The 20218-nt window shown below is 40.2% G+C and overlaps 2 protein-coding genes across 6 annotated transcripts; both read left to right on the top strand.

The window, feature by feature from the left end:
* The first annotated feature begins 4905 nt into the window (after nucleotides 1-4905).
* LOC309703441 (E3 ubiquitin-protein ligase TRIM39-like) lies at nucleotides 4906-8945 on the top strand. Of its 2 annotated transcripts, none has more exons than XM_082528247.1 (8): nucleotides 4906-4960; nucleotides 5510-6089; nucleotides 6192-6287; nucleotides 6776-7009; nucleotides 7216-7363; nucleotides 7512-7538; nucleotides 7680-7825; nucleotides 7935-8945. In XM_082528247.1, the coding sequence occupies exons 2-8, from the start codon at nucleotides 5520-5522 to the stop codon at nucleotides 8364-8366; spliced, it is 1653 nt and encodes a 550-aa protein (XP_082384373.1). In that variant the 5' UTR covers nucleotides 4906-4960; nucleotides 5510-5519; the 3' UTR covers nucleotides 8367-8945. The 2 variants fall into 2 exon arrangements, with proteins under 2 accessions (XP_082384373.1, XP_082384374.1); XM_082528248.1 differs by having other exon boundaries at nucleotides 4933-4992.
* A 322-nt stretch (nucleotides 8946-9267) lies between these two features.
* Nucleotides 9268-20091, top strand: rpgrip1 (RPGR interacting protein 1). 4 transcript variants are annotated; one of them, XM_082523595.1, is made up of 31 exons: nucleotides 9268-9544; nucleotides 9829-9968; nucleotides 10194-10247; nucleotides 10356-10473; nucleotides 10686-10891; nucleotides 10984-11086; nucleotides 11276-11416; nucleotides 12215-12320; nucleotides 12409-12432; nucleotides 12534-12680; nucleotides 12798-12871; nucleotides 12986-13191; nucleotides 13280-13386; nucleotides 13474-13524; nucleotides 13618-13797; nucleotides 13890-14007; nucleotides 14160-14323; nucleotides 14404-14749; nucleotides 14846-15006; nucleotides 15339-15571; nucleotides 15666-15781; nucleotides 16056-16276; nucleotides 16365-16406; nucleotides 16506-16690; nucleotides 17174-17252; nucleotides 17379-17442; nucleotides 17576-17670; nucleotides 17830-18019; nucleotides 18110-18194; nucleotides 18309-18436; nucleotides 18801-20091. In XM_082523595.1, the coding sequence occupies exons 2-31, from the start codon at nucleotides 9881-9883 to the stop codon at nucleotides 19022-19024; spliced, it is 4056 nt and encodes a 1351-aa protein (XP_082379721.1). In that variant the 5' UTR covers nucleotides 9268-9544; nucleotides 9829-9880; the 3' UTR covers nucleotides 19025-20091. The 4 variants fall into 4 exon arrangements, with proteins under 4 accessions (XP_082379721.1, XP_082379720.1, XP_082379722.1 ...); XM_082523594.1 differs by having other exon boundaries at nucleotides 10353-10473; nucleotides 11279-11416; XM_082523596.1 differs by having other exon boundaries at nucleotides 10353-10473; nucleotides 13280-13377.
* The last annotated feature ends 127 nt before the right edge of the window (nucleotides 20092-20218 follow it).

Here is a 20218-nt window from a genome sequence, read left to right as displayed (position 1 = left end):
TTCAATTTTCAGGAAAACAGTTGCATAATTTGAATTTAATTTGAAATATCTTTTTTTTTTCATGTAAAAACACCACTGATTCTGCTTCCTATATCTTAAGGGCCTAGTAAGTATTTGCATTTCTTTAATTTGCTGCACTTCTGAATTATTTCTTTGTGTCTGCAATTATCTCTTCGTGTCATTTGGTCATTTTAGTTTTTGTTTTTTGTTTTTTACTCATATTTGTCTGATGGGTTTGGGTCTGGAAATCCAGTTGGAAAGCTATGTAAAATATTTTATACTTTATTAACTATCGAACATAGAAACTGTATCATATAAACTTATTTTGCATTAGTGTTTTTTGAGACATCCACCAACATTTCTCAAAAAAGTAAGGATGGGGATATCAAAAAACTGGAAAAAGAAGTGGTACTCAAAAGGAGCTGCTGGAGGAACCTTTTCAGCTAAGCAGATTACATGATCGGTTATAGGAAGAGCACTTTAGAGAGGCCCGGTTTCTCAAGAGTAAAGCTTGGTAATTTTGTCTGAAATGCAAAAACAAAGTGAATAATAATAATAAATAAACAAGTAATATAACGTTCCTGAACATAAAACTGCTAACACTTTGAATATCTCATCATTGTCATACAGTACATAATGTCTTTGAAAACTTTGCGCAATTTGGAGAAATCTCTCCAATATCAGCAATAGATGTCCATATTTCATGTCTAACTTTCAGAAATTGTTGTGAAGATATTCTACTCTGCCATCCACAAATGCAGGTTAAAGCTCTATCATGCAAAGACATAGGTAAACACAAAATGCCACTGTCTTCTATTGGCCAAAGCTTATTTAAAATGGACTGAGGCAATGTGAAAACTGTTCTGTGATCAGTGCTCAGTTCAAAAGCCTGTATCCTTGATGGTATGGGTGCTTTGGTACACTAGTGCCTAGGACCTCTACCTTTCACTCTTGTGAAAGGTAGAGGTGATGTTACACATTGTAAACCATCACATTCAAAAAAATTCAATTTAATATCTTTTTTTAAAAATCGTACGTTTTTCTTTTTTCCAGGTAGAAGAAGTTATTTTTAATATTGTTTTGTGGATAAAATATGGGTTTATGAGATTTGGAAAATAGTGCAATCTGTTTTTATTTGCATTTTAAATAGGGCCCCAACATTTTTGGAATTGGCGTTTAATTTTAAAAACAGAAGCTCGGAAAATAATTCTGATGTCAGGATAAAGCAAGACAAAATACTCACTTAAAAATGTATAAAATGTAAATATAATTGAGAAATTATGAAATAAAAACATAATATTGTAATGAGGTCATATGTTCTTGGTTAACTCTACTTCAGATAGTTAAATAAAATAATAATTGTTTAATTTAATTCATAAATAAAGATTTCATGAAATCATAATAACGAACATCATAGTATTGTTTTATGTACAGAAATGAAAAGTAATACATAGTTATTTTAAAAGAGTACATTATCATTTAAAATGATCTTTTTATTATTTTATGTAAAAATTGTGCTTTTGTATCAACAGACTTTATCATCGGACTGAACATGAGACTGAAGTCATTTCCTCAGCTGTCAGACTCAGAAATTCAGGATATACTGGAGGAGGTCAGACTAACCTCTGTTTGATTTTCAGCATCAAGACATTCTTATTTTACTTTCACTTCATCCACTGATTTCCTGTTGTGTGTGCATGTGTTGTTTTTTCCCCATCTAGTTCTTCAGAAAAAATGGAATATTGCCACAGTTTTTTTCCCTGAAGGTCCTGAAGGTTAAACCATAACATGAGAAGAGAAAAGAAGTGATTGAATGGAAGTGAACAGATCTATGCAGCAAAGAAGAAAAGAATGTTTCTTAAGTGCCTTTCACATTTATTACTTACTTTCCTCAAAAAGGAACCAAAACAAATTAATTATTTAATTTAAAAAAAAAAGACATAAATAAAAGTAGAGATTTTTTTTGCTCTTCATTCTGTGTTCTTTAACAGTAAAAGAGATCATTCAGTAATGGCTATGTGATGTTTTTCTTGCAAGTATTACAATTGTGTTGATGCAAATAAACAAAATTCTGGGATTTATAGTACAACATTATATTTCAAAACCTATTGTCATGTGTCCTGTGTGGCAGGCAGGATGTAGGACCCAACTGCAGGACTCATGAAACAGAATGAACTTAAAGCGTTTATTGCTGGGAGACTTTCCATAAAAAGTAAACTTCACAAAAAAACTAACCAAAACCTCAAACGTGAAAACTAGAAACTAAACTGGACACTTGAATCTAGAAACTAGCGATAGCCTGCTTGAAGCTGACGCTCTGGAGCGTCTTTCACAAAAAAACACTGCGTCAGAAACACTGTGTCGAGGCTTCATTTAGAACGTAACTCTTCGGCACCTGGTTCAATGGTTTATAAGGAAGTAAATCATGCATGGGATTTGTGGAGTGTTTTGATGGTGAGAGATAACAAACCACTGATCATTCTATTGAGAGATATGGAGCCAGCAAGGAGGAGAGGAGGTTCTGTCACATGGGAGTATTTTGAGTTAATTTTGGTCAATCGGGTGGGTTTGCCAGCTTTGTGTTCTTGTTGTTTGCCTTTGTTTTGGGTGTTATTTTATTTTTAAAACAATCTTAAAATGTTATTCTACAAAATGTGCAGCAATTGAATTTGTTTATTCTGTTGAGGTGATAGTCTGTGGGACCCAGGAAGACCGTATACCTGCATCTCTACCAGTTTCTGTGCACGCCAGCCTCTTCTGTTCCATGTGAGCGGATTTTCTCTAAGGCAGGAGAAATTATCTCCGAAAGAAACAGACTCGACCATCGCACAGTGGAACAAATTCTCTTCTTAAATAAAAGCCAAACAGGATAACCTTAAATGCATCATGTTTTTACTTTACAAGTTCATAAGTATTTTCCCTTTCAAGTTCACAATCAATTCCAGGTCAAAAATATGTATAAGACAATTGACCTGATATAATATTATTTATAAACATAGCTGTCCATCTGTCCAGTGATTAATTGCATAAGTACATGGAGGCAGGACCTCACAGCAAAAGCATACTCCATAATAATAATGTTCATTATTATTATATGTATATATGTATTTTTCATCTATTGTGTTTACTAACATCAAGACGTCACAAGCAAAGACAGACCACCACACCATGGCACATGTTTAAATAAGGAAAGTTTATTGATCAAATGTATTTATTAAACAAATAGGTTTAATTTTTTCTCCCCAAAAAATACATGTTCAAAGCAGCAGAAAGGGGACCCAATACCAGACAGAATTGTGAACTCCACTCTGTAGAGTGGGCAGTCATAATGAAGCAGTACACTTTAATTTGTAGATTAAAGCTGTTCTTCATATTTTTGGCCACCAGATGTCACCAGAGATGACTCAAGTAATGAACCGTTTTTTAACACAAGCTTCAATGCTTCAGAAAGCTTAGTTTAGCCATCACTACTGCAAACTAAGGAACACGAACTAGGAAATTCATGACATGGCAAAGATGGTAGGGAATGAAATATTCTCTCAGTCTTAGGACATGAACATCTTGGATTTTTATAAATGAAATCAATGTTTTGTTCTTGTCAAACTACTCTTAAATAGAAGTTAGTAGAGTACAAAAATCTGACCAATGAGAAAGATGCTTTATAAAATGAAACTGCAGCGTCTGAGTTGAAGGCAACTGGACTTCTTATTAAGTTCTTGAAGACATTTCATTTTTCATCCAAAAAGCTTTTTCAGTTCTAAAAAGTGATGGTGAGTTTCAGATGGACACATATGGCGTCATTTACCATTATCTCAAAAAGCATCTGTGTCTTCTAACCAAAATGTGAGCCTTTTTACCTTTAAAAGAATGATGTGAATATGTACATCTGTGCTGATGAGCTGGGCCTCCTATGTTGTACTATGCATCTGCAGAGTGGGCTGTCCTATGTAAAGGTCTGGGCACTCCTCACTCAATTGCACAGCACACACAGTTCAGTTTGTTTTTATGTGTTTTGTCATTAGGATGAAATAGTTTTTGTCCGAGGGTGTTTCCGGGTCACAGAGTACCAGCATGCTACGCTTGAAGAACACTCTTCTGTTTCTCCCATGAACTTGCAACATAAAGAACAACAATGTTTTTTTGTTTGTTTTGTTTGTTTGTTTTCCTGAATCTCTTTAGTGTGTGTGTATGTATGTATTAACTTGTCTTTTATTTCAAATTTTGTTTTGTACTTTTTATTGCTTTAAAATATAATAAGCCAACATAGATTTTTTTCAGTCTTTTTTTTCTCTTTTGTGTTCAGCAAATTCAGTCATGTAATCATGTAAGCAAATGTACTATATGAATCAACTCAGCCATTGCCATCGCATCTAAAGCATGCAATGTATCTAAAGGATGCTGAGGATACTTCTGAGGAGGTGAGACTAACCTCTGCTTTTGTTCTTTTTTTCAGTGTCAACACCTCTTAATATTCACTTTAACTGACAATTGACTTTCTGCAGCACCAAGATTTTTTCACTGGGCTTATATGTGACATTTTTAAAAAGTAGGCCTTCAGACAGTATGGATCAGTGCTGCGGTTTTCTGAAGATCTTTTCAGCGTGTTGAGCTGTGAATCTATTGCAGGAGTATGAGAAATGGGTAACAGATAAATCATCCGTGTTCAAAAATATAATATATATATATATTTTTTTTAAATCAACATTTAAGGTGTGCGCAATACAAACACAGCAGCAATACATCCATACAAAGAACTGCCACACAATACAAAACCAGCAATGCACCTGATACAGACCTTACTCCTCCCGCCCAGGAACAAAATGCAAAGGAGAAAAAAGAGAATGAGAGGGAGAGTCGTGTGGGTGTGCCAACAGCTGAATAGGGAGGACTTTGGCTTCACAACCACAGTGCTAGTATTATGTTTCGCTGCCTCAGAGATCAGCTTTCGCATTCAGGAAAGGTAAGAGCAAAACACGATGAGAGATGAACTAGGTATGACTCAACATTATTTTTTAGATATTTCTGCTCTTGATCTGCTTTCCTTTGTACCAGACAAATAACATACTTTATACTAATATCTGAAGCTGTCAGTTTTTACCCCCTAAGGGAATATGTCATACTGAAAAGTTTCCACATCCAAATTACAATGGTTGGAAAAGAAGGAGCCTGTTAGTATGTCTGTTCAGTGTCTCAGGCCCTTTTTTAAAGTTAAGCTTAAAGAGGAAGTGAAAGGCTGAACTATGTCACCATGCAGCTGGACTTTGTCCAGTGAACTGCTTTGAATTGTTTCAAACCATTGATAAGGAGGTTTGTGCGTCTGGCTCTATTCCAAGTACTTACAGAGCTGACAATATGGGAAATGCCTTGAAAAATGACCTTGATCTACGTTTGAGGTCATTTGTTAGCCTTGTAAATGTCCCAGTGTTACCAATAGTGACTTTCTCAGTGACTCAGAAAGTAAATGATTAATGTTTTCTAAGCTCTCTCCTCTCTAATGTTCTTTCTTTAGCTCTGAGGTGATGGCTTCCAATAGTTTTCGTCTGTCAGAGGTGCAGTTTCAGTGTTCCATCTGCCAAGATGTTTTCTCAGAGCCCGTCTCCATCCCCTGCGGTCACAGCTTCTGCTTCACCTGCATCACAACACACTGGGACGTTAGCCGTGCAATTAGCTGCCCCAAATGTCACACAGTCTTTGAAGGCCGCCCTGAGCTTTGTGAAAACTCTTTTGCGAAGGAAATTTCAGAGCAGATCCGAGCGAGAAGGCAGAACGGCGTGATTGCAGCGACAGAAAAAGTCATCTATTGCGATGTGTGCACAGGAACGAAAACTGAGGCACAGAAATCATGCCTCACGTGTCTGACTTCATACTGCGAGATGCACCTGGAGCCTCACCTGAGAGTTGCCACCTTGAGGATTCACAAGCTGATTGAACCCGTGGCAATGCTGCAGAACAGGATGTGTAAAAAGCACCAAAGGCTTTTGGAGCTGTTCTGCAGAAGTGACCAGAGGTGTGTTTGTGTGCTGTGCACCGAAACCGACCACCGCTCTCACAAAACGGTCCCAGTGGAACGAGAAAGCCAAGAGAGGAAGGTGTGAACTCCTCCGCAGCACTGAACTCTTGTTAAATTAAATGCTAAACTCTGGCATAAGACTGTAACTATTTAAAGGTTATGTCCTCGTTTTAACGTTTAGGTGCAGATGAAGAGAATCGAGGGTGATGTTCAGCAAATGATCCAGGACAGACTGCAGAAAGTGGAGGAGATTAAACGATGTGTGGAGCTCAGCAAAGTGAGTTAACATAAGAGCATAGAATATCTGGGGGTTTAAGCCTCTCAGGCTGTGATTAAAGCACCTAGAAACTGGCACCATTCCATAACAATGGACCGTGAGCTCAGTTTCATCATCATTAATATGCAAATTGTCGTGACCACTGATCAATCAGCACATTGTAAGACAGTTAGGCCCTTTCTCAGTTCAGTTCTCAGATCGTCCCCCTGTCTCCCAGTTGGCATTCCTCCCTGTCCAGGGTGTGAAATCTCCTGGACATTGTCAGGCAATGGTGCTGGTTTCGGTCATTATGTAAGTTCCCTGAGACTGATGAACTCACTTAAATGAGTGACAACACTGAAAACACAATGTTCAGATGGACACAATCAACTGTCTGGGTTCTGTATTGTTCTGCTTGGAAGCCACATGTGTTCAAATTGATCTACTGCTGAACCTTTTGCTTCCCTGAGGAAAAATGTGTCTTTGTATTTGCTTAATGCCCTCGATAGGTAAATTCAAAGAGAGACATAGAGAAAAGCGTACAGGTTTTCTCCGCTCTCATTCGTACCATGGAGAGAAATCAAGCCGAGCTGGTGGAGATGATCCAGAGGAGGCAGGCAGCAGCGGAGCAGAGGGCAGACAGGCTCGTTGCAGAACTGGAGCTGGAAATCACTGAACTGCAGAGGAGAAGAAGTGAAATGGAGCAGCTTTTTCACACAGATGACCACCTCCATCTCATACAGGTTAGGAATTTAGTTTATTTTCCAGAAGGTGGGGAGGTAGACAGAAAAACACATGGGAAGTGGCTCCAATTCAGTGGGAGATGGATCATTTGTCATTGTTTTGCTGTTATTGTATCCAGTTACAAAAATCAGGATTTTTTTTAAGTCATCCTGCTTTGTATTGTAAATCATTGCTTTTAAAGTAAGTTTTCTCTTCTTTGTGTCAGAGGTTTCCAGCTCTGAGTTCTCCTCCATCGGCCAAATCCTGCTCTGAAATCATCGTCCATGCAGACACCAGTTTGGGGATATTACGCAGAGCAGTGGTCAACATTGTGCAGCAGCTGCAATCGGAGCTGAAAAAACTTTCCATTCAAGGTTCATATCTATTCAGCTTTTTTTATGTATTTGTTTTTTGTCAGCATCATTACATTAAATGACTGAACAGCTGCTTTCAAACAACATCGCAATCAAAGATCACACATGGGTGGAGTATTTTTGACCGTATGTTCTGATCTTTTTGCAGAGCATGAGAAGATTCAGCAGTATGCAGGTAAGAGTGTTCACTGTTAACTGTCATGAAAGGGAACATTTATATTTCCTGCTTTGACAAAACAGAAAACCACACAAAAATATTTTCTTATTAGAAATAAGAGGCTAATAAATTCCCGCATGAACTGTGTCTTCCTACCAGCTGATGTTCAGCTGGACCCCAGGACAGCCAACCCTTGGCTGGTTTTATCAGAGGATGGGAGGCAGGTCTGGGATGGAGAGGCTGAACAAAACGTGGCCGACATACCAGAGCGTTTTGACACGGCGCCATGTGTCATCGCCCTCAAGGTAATTAAAGATGTAGCAGGTTCCCCTTTAAACATTTTGTCTTTTTGTTGCTCTCTGTGATACATGGAAAAATGGGCAGTCAGTGATGTGTAGCTCTCTCCTTAAACAGGGATTCACCACAGGAAGGCACTACTGGGAGGTGGATGTCGGAGACAAGACAGCGTGGGATCTAGGTGTAGCTAAAGAATCAGTCAACAGGAAAGGTTTGATCACACTGTGTCCAGAAGATGGTTATTGGACTATCTGTTTGAGGAAGGGCAGTGAGTACCGGGCATGTGCTGGACAGGCAGAGCTGTTGTGCCTCGCTCAGAGACCACATGTCGTTGGGGTGTTTTTGGATTATGAGGAAGGCAGGGTGTCATTTTACGACGCAGAGACCCAGTCACACATCTATTCTTTCAAATGCGTCCAATTCACCGACGCCATGCTTCCCTTTTTTAACCCTGACACGAGTGACAACGGCAGCAACAAATCGCCACTTATCATCCGCCAAGTCAGTGGAATTGATGAAGGCAAGGACTTAGATGACATCACTATATGATGTACGTCGATCTGGGTTTGTTTGTGTTTTTTTGCATTAAACTGTTCCCTGTTTTGTAATGCATGAAGATATTTTTAAACATTTAAAAACTGCATGCAAATTCTAAAGTTAGTATTAAATTTTTGAATGAAACTGTTCATAAAAAATACTCCTTTCTCAATAAATATCTCAAACTCTACTTGCTTTGCTTAGCAACTGTAAAATAATGATTTCTACATATAGGATATATTGTATTCTGGCTTGTATACTAGAGAATTCATCCTTTTACTTCTATCAGCTGTCACATCATCAATAAACACTAGTGACTGTACATGTCCATGCCATAACACTGGTCCCACCACATGCTTCTGATCATCAACTGTTTCTTTCCTTCTCCACACGTTTCTCCTCCCATCATCCTGATACAAGTTCGTCTTGGTTTCATCTGTTTTCTGGCCTTCCCGTTCTTGAGTGTTACAGCTCTAATGTTCTTGTAAATCCTTGTATTTAAAACAACACTGAAAATCTATAGCATACAAATGCAACACAATGAATTGACTGAATCATCTTCGTATGTCCTTTTCATTTGTATAATAAACCATCAGGCCATGAAACTGCTTGTCAGTCAATTTATTCTTAGCCTCTGAAAATACTGTAATAAAAGTGACCTTGAGTAGAAAAGCACTACATGAGAACCATACTCGTGTTTTTCAATCAGCTGCTGTTATCTGTTGTATATGCTTACAGCCTCCACCCACGTATTTATTATCTGCTTCCCTTGTGCTTCAGTAAACAGATCTGAGACCTGCTTCACTCTAATAACAGCTCTCCTCAGTCATTATAACCTAACTACAAACTGATTTCAGAGCACATCTTAATCTACAATCTGATGCTCGCTAATCAGATTATCATGGAAATAGGATTAGCATCCACGCATGTGGAACACTGCTTCAAGATTGGACCACGACTACTATATACTAATGTTTCTCACTGAATTACATCTATGCACGGAAATATATTAACATAGATCTAAAGTAGAAAGCATCTCTCTGTGAAGACTAAGCTAACAGAGGTTGGGAAGGAACGAAAGAAGAAAGTCTTAAGAGGGATTAAACCTGGACAGGACGGACAGACATAAATCCTGCCTGGTTGTGCTGGACACCGGGCTCAAGCAGGAAACACCACACAATTCTCACACGGTGAGTTAAATAGTTCTTATTAGGAAATCTTTCAGTGTTGAAGTCTGAATTCTTTAAAATAAACTGTTAGCTTTTCTGGGCATTGAGCACATTACAGTTTAAAGTAGTCACTTTGGAATATCTTTAAAAACAGTTAGACTGTAGAGACCCTACAATTATTCTCTGTTTTTAATTGTTTATTGCCGTTTAGTGTAGTTACCATAGTGAAACTTTAAAACGTGTCATATTTGCAGTATTAAGGTATTTCGTCTTCAGCAATTCAACCTCATTTGAACCAAATTCAGGTTTTGTAAGGCTGAAGGTTTCTGAGAAGATGAGTCTGTGAAGAGCGGTGTAATGTCGCCGGTGGTGGACGAGACAGCTGGGGACCTCCCAGTGAGGGATGTGGGCCTGATGAGAGGGGGACTGATGCCAACTGTCCCAGGTTGGTTTGTACTGATATGTGTTTTTGTCTGTCATTAAAAACACAACTTGAAGAAAATAAACCAAAACCTTGAAGTACAAGCATCAAAGAGATAATGCCAATGAATGTTACAATTTAGCTTTGCATTAAGTCTCAGTTTATTAATTATGAGCAGGGTTTAGGCAATAAATAAACTGTAAATCATTAGGAATAACTGCAAATATCGCCTCATTGCCATCTTCTCAGATACTCTACGGGATGTCAAGTCCTGGAAGAAGCATCATGTCATGAGGACAAAAGGTAAAAGCACTTCAGGTTTTTATAGTCTGTATGGAAGTCGCACAACAGAATCTTCAGTTTTCATGTCTGTGTGTGCTTTCTCTGTGTCTCCATCTCCCTGTCCAGCAGACCCTCAGCGCCTTTTTCGATTTCCCAGAGAGCACCTGGAGGACCTGTGCCTCCGACTGCAGGAGGAGAACAGTGTGCTAAAACAACACACACGCACCCAGGACCAGAGACTACGCAGGTAACACACGCAAAATACACTTTTTGTACCTGATTCCATACATTTGAACAACGTGGAGCATATTAATGAAAATTTATTTACTGGCAATAAGATGAAAGTAATATTGAAACTCCAAAGAGAGATTAAGGAGTGCCTTTTGCACTTTTTAAAGGCACTTACTGAACACCTGTCAGCCAAACTGTGGCCAATTAAACCTCTCTGCTTTGCCTCAGTATGTCTGCTAGGCTAATGCGTCTTCGTCAGACCAGTCCTGGCTCCAGTGGTGTTAAGGAGAGGGACATGGAGGACACAATACAGGAGCTGGAAGCCCGAGTGGCAATGCTGGAGAGCCAGAAAGGAGTGCTGCAGAACAAACTCAGCCTGGCCAAGCAGCACATTATGGACCTGGGAGCTCGCACACCCTACAAATTCAGTAAAGGTGTGTGCAACAGCAACAACAACAAGAATAGAGGCCGCAGTGATTCCCTCTTAAATCTCTTTATTTTCCTTCCCTGGTCTTCGTGTTGTTAGGTAAAAATCTGGACGGAGACGGTGGAATGAGGAGGGCAGCCCAGACTGCACCACCTCGATATGGCCCTACACTGGAAGACACCAGGGCAGAGATGGAGAGGTTGTAAGTGTCCCATGTGTGATGTGCTAAATGACCAAATGATCCATTAGCTACAGCAGATCATCCTTTAGCGTGACATGACTGACCACACTCTTGCGTAGCTGAAGTAAATCACATGACGCACATTAATAAGCGACAAGGAAAACATCTGCGCTAAAAGCCTCTGAATCTCACTGTGTCTTTCCCACCCAGCAGGTCCACTATGACAGAACAGGTGAGGGTGGCAGAGCTGGAACTAACTGCCCAGGCGCTCAGAGACTCGCTGAGAGAGAAAGAGAAAGAGATTGAGGGGACCTTTCGAGAGATGAGGAAGCAACAGGCCGACAGACACCGGTAGCTACAGCAGAGACATCACAGAGACAATAATGAAACAATTAAATAAAACAGGATAATTGATGTTACTGCATTTTTTGAAAGGCTTTTTAGGGGATATTTATGTTCACTGTGAGAATAACTGTGAATGCTCAGCATGACAGCATCCTAGTTTGACTTAATTTGCTTGAGCCGTTTGTAGCAAGAACATCAAATGGCAGCATTGTAGAGCTAAGTGCCTTTGTGCATGATACAGCATGTATCCTCTCAGCATATCATACAATAATCTCACACGTTGTATCACGGCTGTGCACTCGAATTGAGTTGAGCCCTTTGTGCTCACTTTCACACTCTACCAGACAAGCTTTGCACAGTTCACCAGTGAGTGAATCAGCTGATTTAAAATAAGTCTTGTTTATGTTTTACTGGGCTTCGGCACAGCCTGTCCGTTCAACCCACTCACTGTCTGAAAGCTCACTGTGTGTCGTAGCTCCTCAGTCTCCCTTTTTGAACTTTCTTCTTATTGGCTGCAAATTGCAAACAGAAGGTGTGAGCAAACACCAGGATTGTTCCCTCTCTTTGTCATCAACAAAAACTGAAAAAGCAAAAACAGAGCTGTCTGAGATGAAGCCTTGTTTAAAGCGTTCATCGTGTTTGAGCATCCACTGATGTAACGGTGAGGACAGAAAATAAACCTGTGATCTTAAACTTTAAACACAAACATAAGCAAACACTTGCATTTTTGCTTTTTTTTTTTTAAAAAAAGAACATAAGTAAATTCATCCATGAAATATGTCCAAAATGATTTGTCTCTACCAGAATAACTATCAGGGAGAATGTGGATTTAATCCGTCTGCAAAAGCAGCTTTCAGAAAAGAGTGCTGCCCTGAGAGTTACACAAGAGAAATTCACCAACCTGCAAGAGGTCAGAAACACTGTCTGTCAAACATTTCTTTTCTTATGTCACAGGAACTTCTTTTTTCAGCTTACTAGACATTTTGCTTTTCTTCTAGGCGTATGAGAATCAGCTAGAAGAGGTAAAGGTCTCAGCACACTGATAAAGTTCAGCTGATGTTTCAGGTAAGTAAAATTTGAAAAACCGCTAATCGTACTTTTGACTGCCATGTTTTTATATCAGACTCAGAGATCAATGAGGGAAAGTCAAGGAGCTCTGCTGGGGAAAGCTGAGGAACTGACCGAACAACTGAAACAGGAAAGACAAAAAGCTCTGGAACTAGAGGGACAGCTTACCAACACGACCCTGTCTCTGCAGACCCTCGACAAGGTACGCTACCTCATCTGCAGGAACAAATCTAAGAGAGAACCTCAAAGATGACAGAAGGATGTCTATGGGTCATTACCAAAAATCTGGAGATCATATAATATATAATTTCTCTATCAGCTGCAGGAGAGGATATCAGACCTGGAAGGAGAGAGGGACCTGATTAAAAGAAATTATGACACGCTGCTAGAAAGGTAAAAGAGTATGTGCTTCAAGACCAAAGAAAGTTATTAATTCCAATATAAACCACAAAACATCACCTGTTGTTTCAGTGGTTATTTAAACCTTTTTTTCCACCCTTTTTTCAGTACTTTATCTTCTCAAAGCACCCATGATCACCAATTGGAAAAACAGAAAGAAGTGCTCCAGACAAGCGAGAAGCTCGGGGGAAATATCAGCAGGATGGAGGAAATGCTGCTCGCAGAGCAGGAAGACAGGCGCAGGCTGGAAGTAGAGAAGGAGAAACTGAGACGAGAGAAGGAGATACTGGAGGAGCAGATGGAGCAAGAAAGAGGTCTCTTCATTTCTCAGCATGTGCTCGTCCAAAGCAAACAGGTTGTGTAATAACAACCCCGTTTGTTCATTTCTGTTGTTACATTTAGAGCTTTCCTTGTCTATGAGAGACAAACAAGAGCAGCTGGAACAGGAGGTGCTCCGGTACAAGGAGCAGGTCTCTGCTCTGCAGGACAGGCTGGACTCTGTGAGCAAGGTCCGAAGTTTTCAGCAGCTAATTTACACTTTCTGTGTGTTATCGGTGCTTTAAGCACACTTTGTGACACGGTTCCCTCTCTTCCAGGAGTTTGACATGAGCGTTGAGGAGCTGAGCGAAACCCTTCTGCAGATCAAGGTTTGCACTCCGTTGCACCCTGTCAGACAAACAAACCACATAAATTAGTAGATAAATTGCCTTTTTTTTAGCCTCGTGTCGTTTTCACTGCAGGCATTTAGAACGCAGCAGGAGAGCAAGGAGGGTTTGCGCTTCCTCCTGGCTGATGGGAAGTTGGAAGATTCACCCTGCGAGCTGGTGAATATCCAGGCATCTCATGCTGAGTCTGTGCTCGAATTACAGAAAACCAGAAACCTTTTACTGCTGGAGCACCAAATCACTAAAGACCTGCAGGTTTGCACAGCTTTTAAATGCATATGTGAATTATGTGGAACATAGCCGTTATCGCCATTTTTTTTGCAATTTCTCCCATTTTCTTCTCAAAGCAAGAGTTAAGTACAGTCAGCCAGAAGGTGCAGAGAGAGAGAGAGGAGAGCAGGAGGAGGATTGCAGAGAAAGACAAACTGCTATCAAAAAGAGCTCTGCAGATCAACAGTTTACAAGGTGTGACGATGAAAATGACAGCAACCCTTTCTACATTATAGTAACGACAAACAATTGCTAATTAGTTACTCAGACTTACTATTTGACATGCAAGAAATGATGTACATTAGACAGAATCTCCAAACATTTTATTTTCTCCTCTGTACCTAAAGCCCAGTTGAAAGAGTTGGCATACAGCCCCAGGAACTACAAACGTACCATACCAGTACAGTACACCTGGCCAGTTGGAGATCAGGAGGTGGTGCAGCCCATTGAGGATGACATGTCATTCTCTCAGCTCAAGGCTGGGGAATCGCTGCTAGAGATCCACCTGAAGGTAAAGACTCACATCCCGAGCCTGAATCATTTCAAGCTGTTTTCCCAAAGGTTATGATAACTGCTCATTCCCACCACCAGGCTGCAACCTTCACCCCAGCAGGACTGCGTATTATGGGGGGCATCCATCCAGGGGCAGATAAAGGTGAAGATATTGTGAGCTTCTGCACGTACAGCCTGCTGGACTTTGAGATGCACTCTACTCCTCTGGTGTCGGGAAGCCAGCCCAATTATGGCTTCACATCCCGCTACTGCCTGACAGTCCGGGATGTGGGTCGGCTGGGAGGTCAGGGGTCAAGAGTCAGAGTAGAGCTCCACCAGGCATTAGGAGGAGTCCGGTTTGTGACCCACGGAAGTGGACAAATGTCTCTAATGGGTGCCATAGAGAGGAGAGGAGAGCGTATTGGTGGACACGTGAATATTACAGGTGTGTAAAGAGAAGCTGTTTTGTTAATTCCACTGCATAGATGAACAAAAAGATCTCTTAGAAATGTTTTCGTTTTATTTACCGTCTCCCTCTCAGGACACGAGGGTGAAGTTGTCGGTGTTGTGGATTTCTGGGCACGTCTGTTCCCTCCTGCAGAGCCTGTGGCCACTGTGGCAGAGAGTGGAGCTGACTGGAAAACAGTGAGACACAGAAGTCCTGTGCAGATCACGCTTGGGTGGCAAGACAGCATTCATGAGGTAAATCAGAGAGAAGATAAGCTGATGAAAGCACAGTGAATAGTGTGTCCACACTGGGAATACACACAATTTGGCCTTCCAGCTCATACTGCACCTACTGTATGAGCTACATGTATGTTCACATGTGTTAAGGCAAATCTGTGCCCCTTGTCACCTTGTTCAGTATTAGCTTTACAGTTAAGTGTATGTATTTGTTACAAAATGCATTCATTATATTTATTTATTTATTTCCAATTTGAGTCCAGTTTGGGTGAAGTAGCCTTTTAAAGTTGGATGCTCTGCTTCCAAACATGTACAGAATCTATTTATGACTCGATTTATATTTATGGCAGGAGTTACATGACTATGGTGGAGGAATCCCCAATGAACTGGTGGTAATGCTGGAACGCTGTGTGGGCCTCAGCGCTCGATGGCCAGGACTACTTCCTGATGCCTACCTGACATACAGGCTCTACGACCTGCCACCACATGTCTCTCAAACAACCAAGTGCACAGCTGATCCAGTGTTCAATGACGCTACTAGTTACCCACTTGCAATAACAACTGATGTGCTGCAGTACCTCAGGTACGCTAGTTCAAAAGTTTTCTTCTGTTTTTGTTTCTATTTAATCTCACCTTTAGCAGCCTGCTAACTTCACTCAATTGCACTTTTTTCTCAGGTCAAGCAGTCTGTGGGTGTACGTGTTTGATGACAGTGATGACCAGATACCTCCACCTTATCTGGCCAAAACCCCAATACCACTGCGAACCCTGGCTACAGGGAGAGAGATCAGAGGTGAGGGATGGAGAAAAGTAAAAGAACTGCATGATTTTTCTGCATCCATAACTCCAGGAGACATTAATGTAGATGAAGGTGGAAAAAAGTGCTACAAAGTATCTACAAAGTAACACAAATTGGTTTATAATACTTTTATTTAACCTATTTACATGCTTGTTTAGGGAAACTGATCATATACAGGTTGTAAAGTACCATCTGTTTCTGAATCAGTTTTGTAGCATTGCTCAAAAACCAGAAAGGCTGAATATCTCACAAGTTCATATTTTGTCAGGGGATTATGTGCTGAGAGATCCAGCCGGTGGACCTCGAGGCATGGTCAGAGTAATGATGAAATGGAAGTACCCATTTCAGCCACCTGTGGATGCCTTGCTAGGCCGACAGGGAAGCAGAGCGGACATGCAGGGCAGAGCACGGGAGAGCAGTGAAAGGGAGGAGAGGAGACAAGAGAAGGATGATGCATCACAGAGACCCATAGCTAAGCCCAGAGTGAAGGTAAGGAAAGTGCATGATATCTGTGTGTTCAAAGACACTTCCTATCCCCTATAGCTTAAAATCTGTTTTTCTATGGCTTTTTTCACAGACTTGGAAACCTGAGCCTTTGCAGAAAGAGATAAAATCCTGGGTAGGGTTTTAATCTGAAGAATGTGTGGGTGAGGTAGTTCAGCACGCAATACAGCCATGTTTGTTTGTGCACTGATATACAATATTTGTCGGCTTACAGCCTCGGCCACCACCCACCAAGCAGAGGAGCTCACAAGATGTAAGAGCAGAGCAAACCACCTCTGTGAGGCCAACGTCTACAGACAGAAAGAGGTCTACTAAGAGGTCGCCTGAGCTTTACCAGAGAACACCTCATCTGACACCTGAGCCAAGACTGACCACACCTTCTCATTTACCAGCTACTAAGTAATTTCTTTTTAATACAAGGGGCGCTTCTTAAAGTTGATATCACTGAAAATAGTTACATATGAAAACCAAATAAGATTTTTAAATCCATAATAATCAGTTTTAATTGTTTTAATAATTGACTGGAAGTTTCAAACATCGCTTTTATGATCATCAGCAGAGCTGAGCAGAAACAGCTTAAGATTGACTCTCCCAGAATAGAGTTAACTTCAAGACCTGATATGGACCAAATGTGTAAATAATATGGTAAACAAATATATCAATCACTAAGGGCAGTGGTTCTTTCGCTGGAAACAACACTTTTGACATTTCAAACACCACACAGAGACCTTCATGTTTTGCAAAACCAACTATTTATTGGTACAAAAAATAATCTTTCAGCATCACATTTATTTAAAACAGTTTCATCCATCTGTCACTTATAAGAAATTTTGTAAGAAGAACATGATTAATTTTTTAAAAATATATTAAATCTTATTTAAGGTATTCAGAGAGAACATCTTCCAGACAATCACCCGCCACTGCGTCGAGGGTCAGCTCTGTCAGCGATGCCAGAACTCAGGTCAGCTCAATCACCTTCTTGTATTCAAAACAATGCTGTGAAAAGCTAATTTATGTAAATTTAGAATGAAAAGACACAAATGAGAACTTGATGAATGGGCTCATGTGTTGTCTTTTCTTTTTTCAGGATATTTCCATTGTGGATCAGGTGTCAGTTGTTGAGGGTGAAGACGAGGACAGGAGTGAGAGCGGTAACTATTCATATACAAACAACACACTTGATTTAGGTTGTTTACGGCAATTTATAGCTTTATTCTGCCATTCATTAAACATGCAGAAAAAGGACTGCTCAGTGCTGACAGTGCTTTGATTTTGACTAAACAGCTGCTGCAGAGGACACTGAAGCCCCCGAATCTTCAGAGTCAAGTTCCTCACAAAGTGACATCGTTGTCATACCACCAAAACGAAAAATGAGGAAGGTAACTGTCTGAAAGAATGGAGCAACAACAGACAACAAAGGAAACATTATAATCATACCGCCTTTACTGTGCTCTTCTACATAGTGCTACAGGGGGACACAATATGAGCTTTTATTTTGGAAATAATGTGGAGGCCAACATTTTGTCATTGTATTTCAGGGAGAAAAGCTTCGAGTGGAGATTCTGTCCCTGACTTTTGAACCTTCCTCAAATGTGGCAATGGATAAGTCAGTGCAGCGAGTGTACGTGGAATATCGGCTGCTGGGCATCCCGATGGAGACAACAGAAACACCCATGTCCCTCCGCAAACCTACCAAAGGAGAGGAGATTCACTACAACTTTACACGAGGTAAGAGTTAGTGAGCTGTCCATGTTTGTGCCAATAAGCTTTGAACTTTAAAGATCCTAAATAGACTCAAAATCTCTGTTTCTTTCTCAGTGATTTATGTGGATGGTTCACAGTCAACTCCACTTAGACAGTATCTTTACACGATGTTGGAGGGCACTGACCCCAACCAGGGCAGGTAGTGTTTGCAAATCTGACGTTAAAATCTGACTTAAGAAGTTTAATAATATCTCTGCTATTGAAAAGTCTTGCTTCTAAATGTAAGTTCGTGTGTCTGTATGTGTCACGGCAGGTTAAGGTTCACAGTAGTCAATGAGCCAATGGACGATAACGAGGAGTGTGTGGACGTTGGACACGCTTTTCTGAACCTACAGGAACTGCTGCTCACAGGAAATGATGTCATTGAACAGCAGCTTGACAGTGCGTGAGGTTTTTTTGAGCAGTGTTTATTAATTGGATATGCCGAAAAGTCTGTTCATCTCGATGCAGAGTTTTCAGTGGGAGAAACATTTCGTCACTCATCCAAGTGACTTCTTCACTCACTCAGTCTGGATGGTTGACGAAACGTTTCTCCCACTGAAACACACATCGAGATTAACAGAATCAACTTTTTGGGATTTCCCTACCTGGATGATTGAGCATGCATGAAGATAAATGGATATTTATTATGTGAAGGAAACCATCAAGACCCTTCACATTAATTCATAGTAGTTAAAATGACTGTTGACTACATCTAATTTGTAGAAATCATAATATTTTTTCAAATGGTTTCTCTTCCTGCCAGTTGTGAGCGTGGATGAAGACGAGGTGATAGGAAGTCTCAAAGTGTCTCTAGAAGCAGCTAAAGTTCTGACTGGGATATACCAGGAATTTCACGAGGAGGACAAGACTGAGAAAGATGAGAAGACAGATGAAGAAGAAGTAGAGGAGGAGGAAGAAGAAGGCAAAGAAAAGAAAAAGGATCAGTTACAAGTGATAGATTATGATGATAACAGTGATTTCTACTGAAAGTAAAAGTGAAGCATGAGGATGAGCCTTGCTTTTTCACTTCCCATTTTAAAGCCTCACCAACATTCCCGATGGAAAGAAATAAAGATTCATTTTTGAAAGACAAAAATCTGTTTGAAGTTTATGTAATTTTGATTTTTTTTCCCTTTGCTTTTCTCTGCCAAACTCAGAATTTTAAGTGGCCGATTTTATTTGTTCTTTACACAAACAGTGTTCGATTATATGACCAAAAACTAACTGATTTATAGAAAACCTTGGGCCAGCTAGTGTTATTACTGATGGGTCGTTCGCGAACGAAATGGCTCTTAGAGCTGACTCCTTGAAGTGAACGACGCGAGCCGGCTCCTTATCGCAAGCCGTCACGTGGGGGTTTTTTTTCTTTCTTTCTCTCACCCTCTCTCTCGCACTTTTTTTCTGCTTCACTCAGCACGGGAGCCTTGTGCTTTATGCTGGGCAGAGGGGGGAGGGGCGGTAGTTACACTGAGTAGCACAGGAACAGAGCGGGAGGGAGAGAGAGAGAGGCAGGGACAACAACGTCACATTAGTAAGGTATAGTAATCATCCACAACTATTTTCAGTTGCAGATGATAAAGGACTCAGAAAGTTTATTCATGCAGGCCCATATGACAGAGAATGTGCATCTTCTTTTTGTTTTCATATTTTAATTTATATTTAATTGTGTTGTGGTTTGTAGTGTTTTGTGTTGTTTCATTTTAAATTTGTTTAAAAAGAAAAAGCTGAAAATTTAAATAGTTAAAAGTTGAAATGTGAATAGTTGATTTTTGTATTATATGATTTATTTATTACATTTTATGTGGAGTGAATAAATAAAAGTATATTTACGGTGGCCCCTAGTGACAAAGCACGTACAAACTCCAAAACACGTAAAAACTCCGAAGCACATAAAAACTCAAAACACGTACAAAAGAACAACAGAAGTGCTCCAGGATGCTGGGCGCAGTGTTGAGCTTTTGTTACCTAGTGGCTACACAAGCCAGCAAGTACCAACGACCGGATTTGGTGTGTGGTAGTAACAGGTAAATGAACTTTTTTTAAAATTATTTGACTATATAGAGTGCCTGTGTATAAATACACAAACAATACACACATGCTTTCAATTGTGTAATTTAAGTGATCTAGTAGCTCTGCTTTGGAAGTTCAGTTCATGCTAGAAATGTGTTTTGGAGTTTGTAC

Source organism: Aulonocara stuartgranti (genome assembly GCF_965226115.1).
Source record: "Aulonocara stuartgranti genome assembly, chromosome: 3".
Taxonomy (NCBI): Eukaryota; Metazoa; Chordata; class Actinopteri; order Cichliformes; family Cichlidae; genus Aulonocara; species Aulonocara stuartgranti.
Note: the sequence above shows the minus strand (reverse complement) of the source record. Positions and strands in the feature narration are given on the sequence as shown.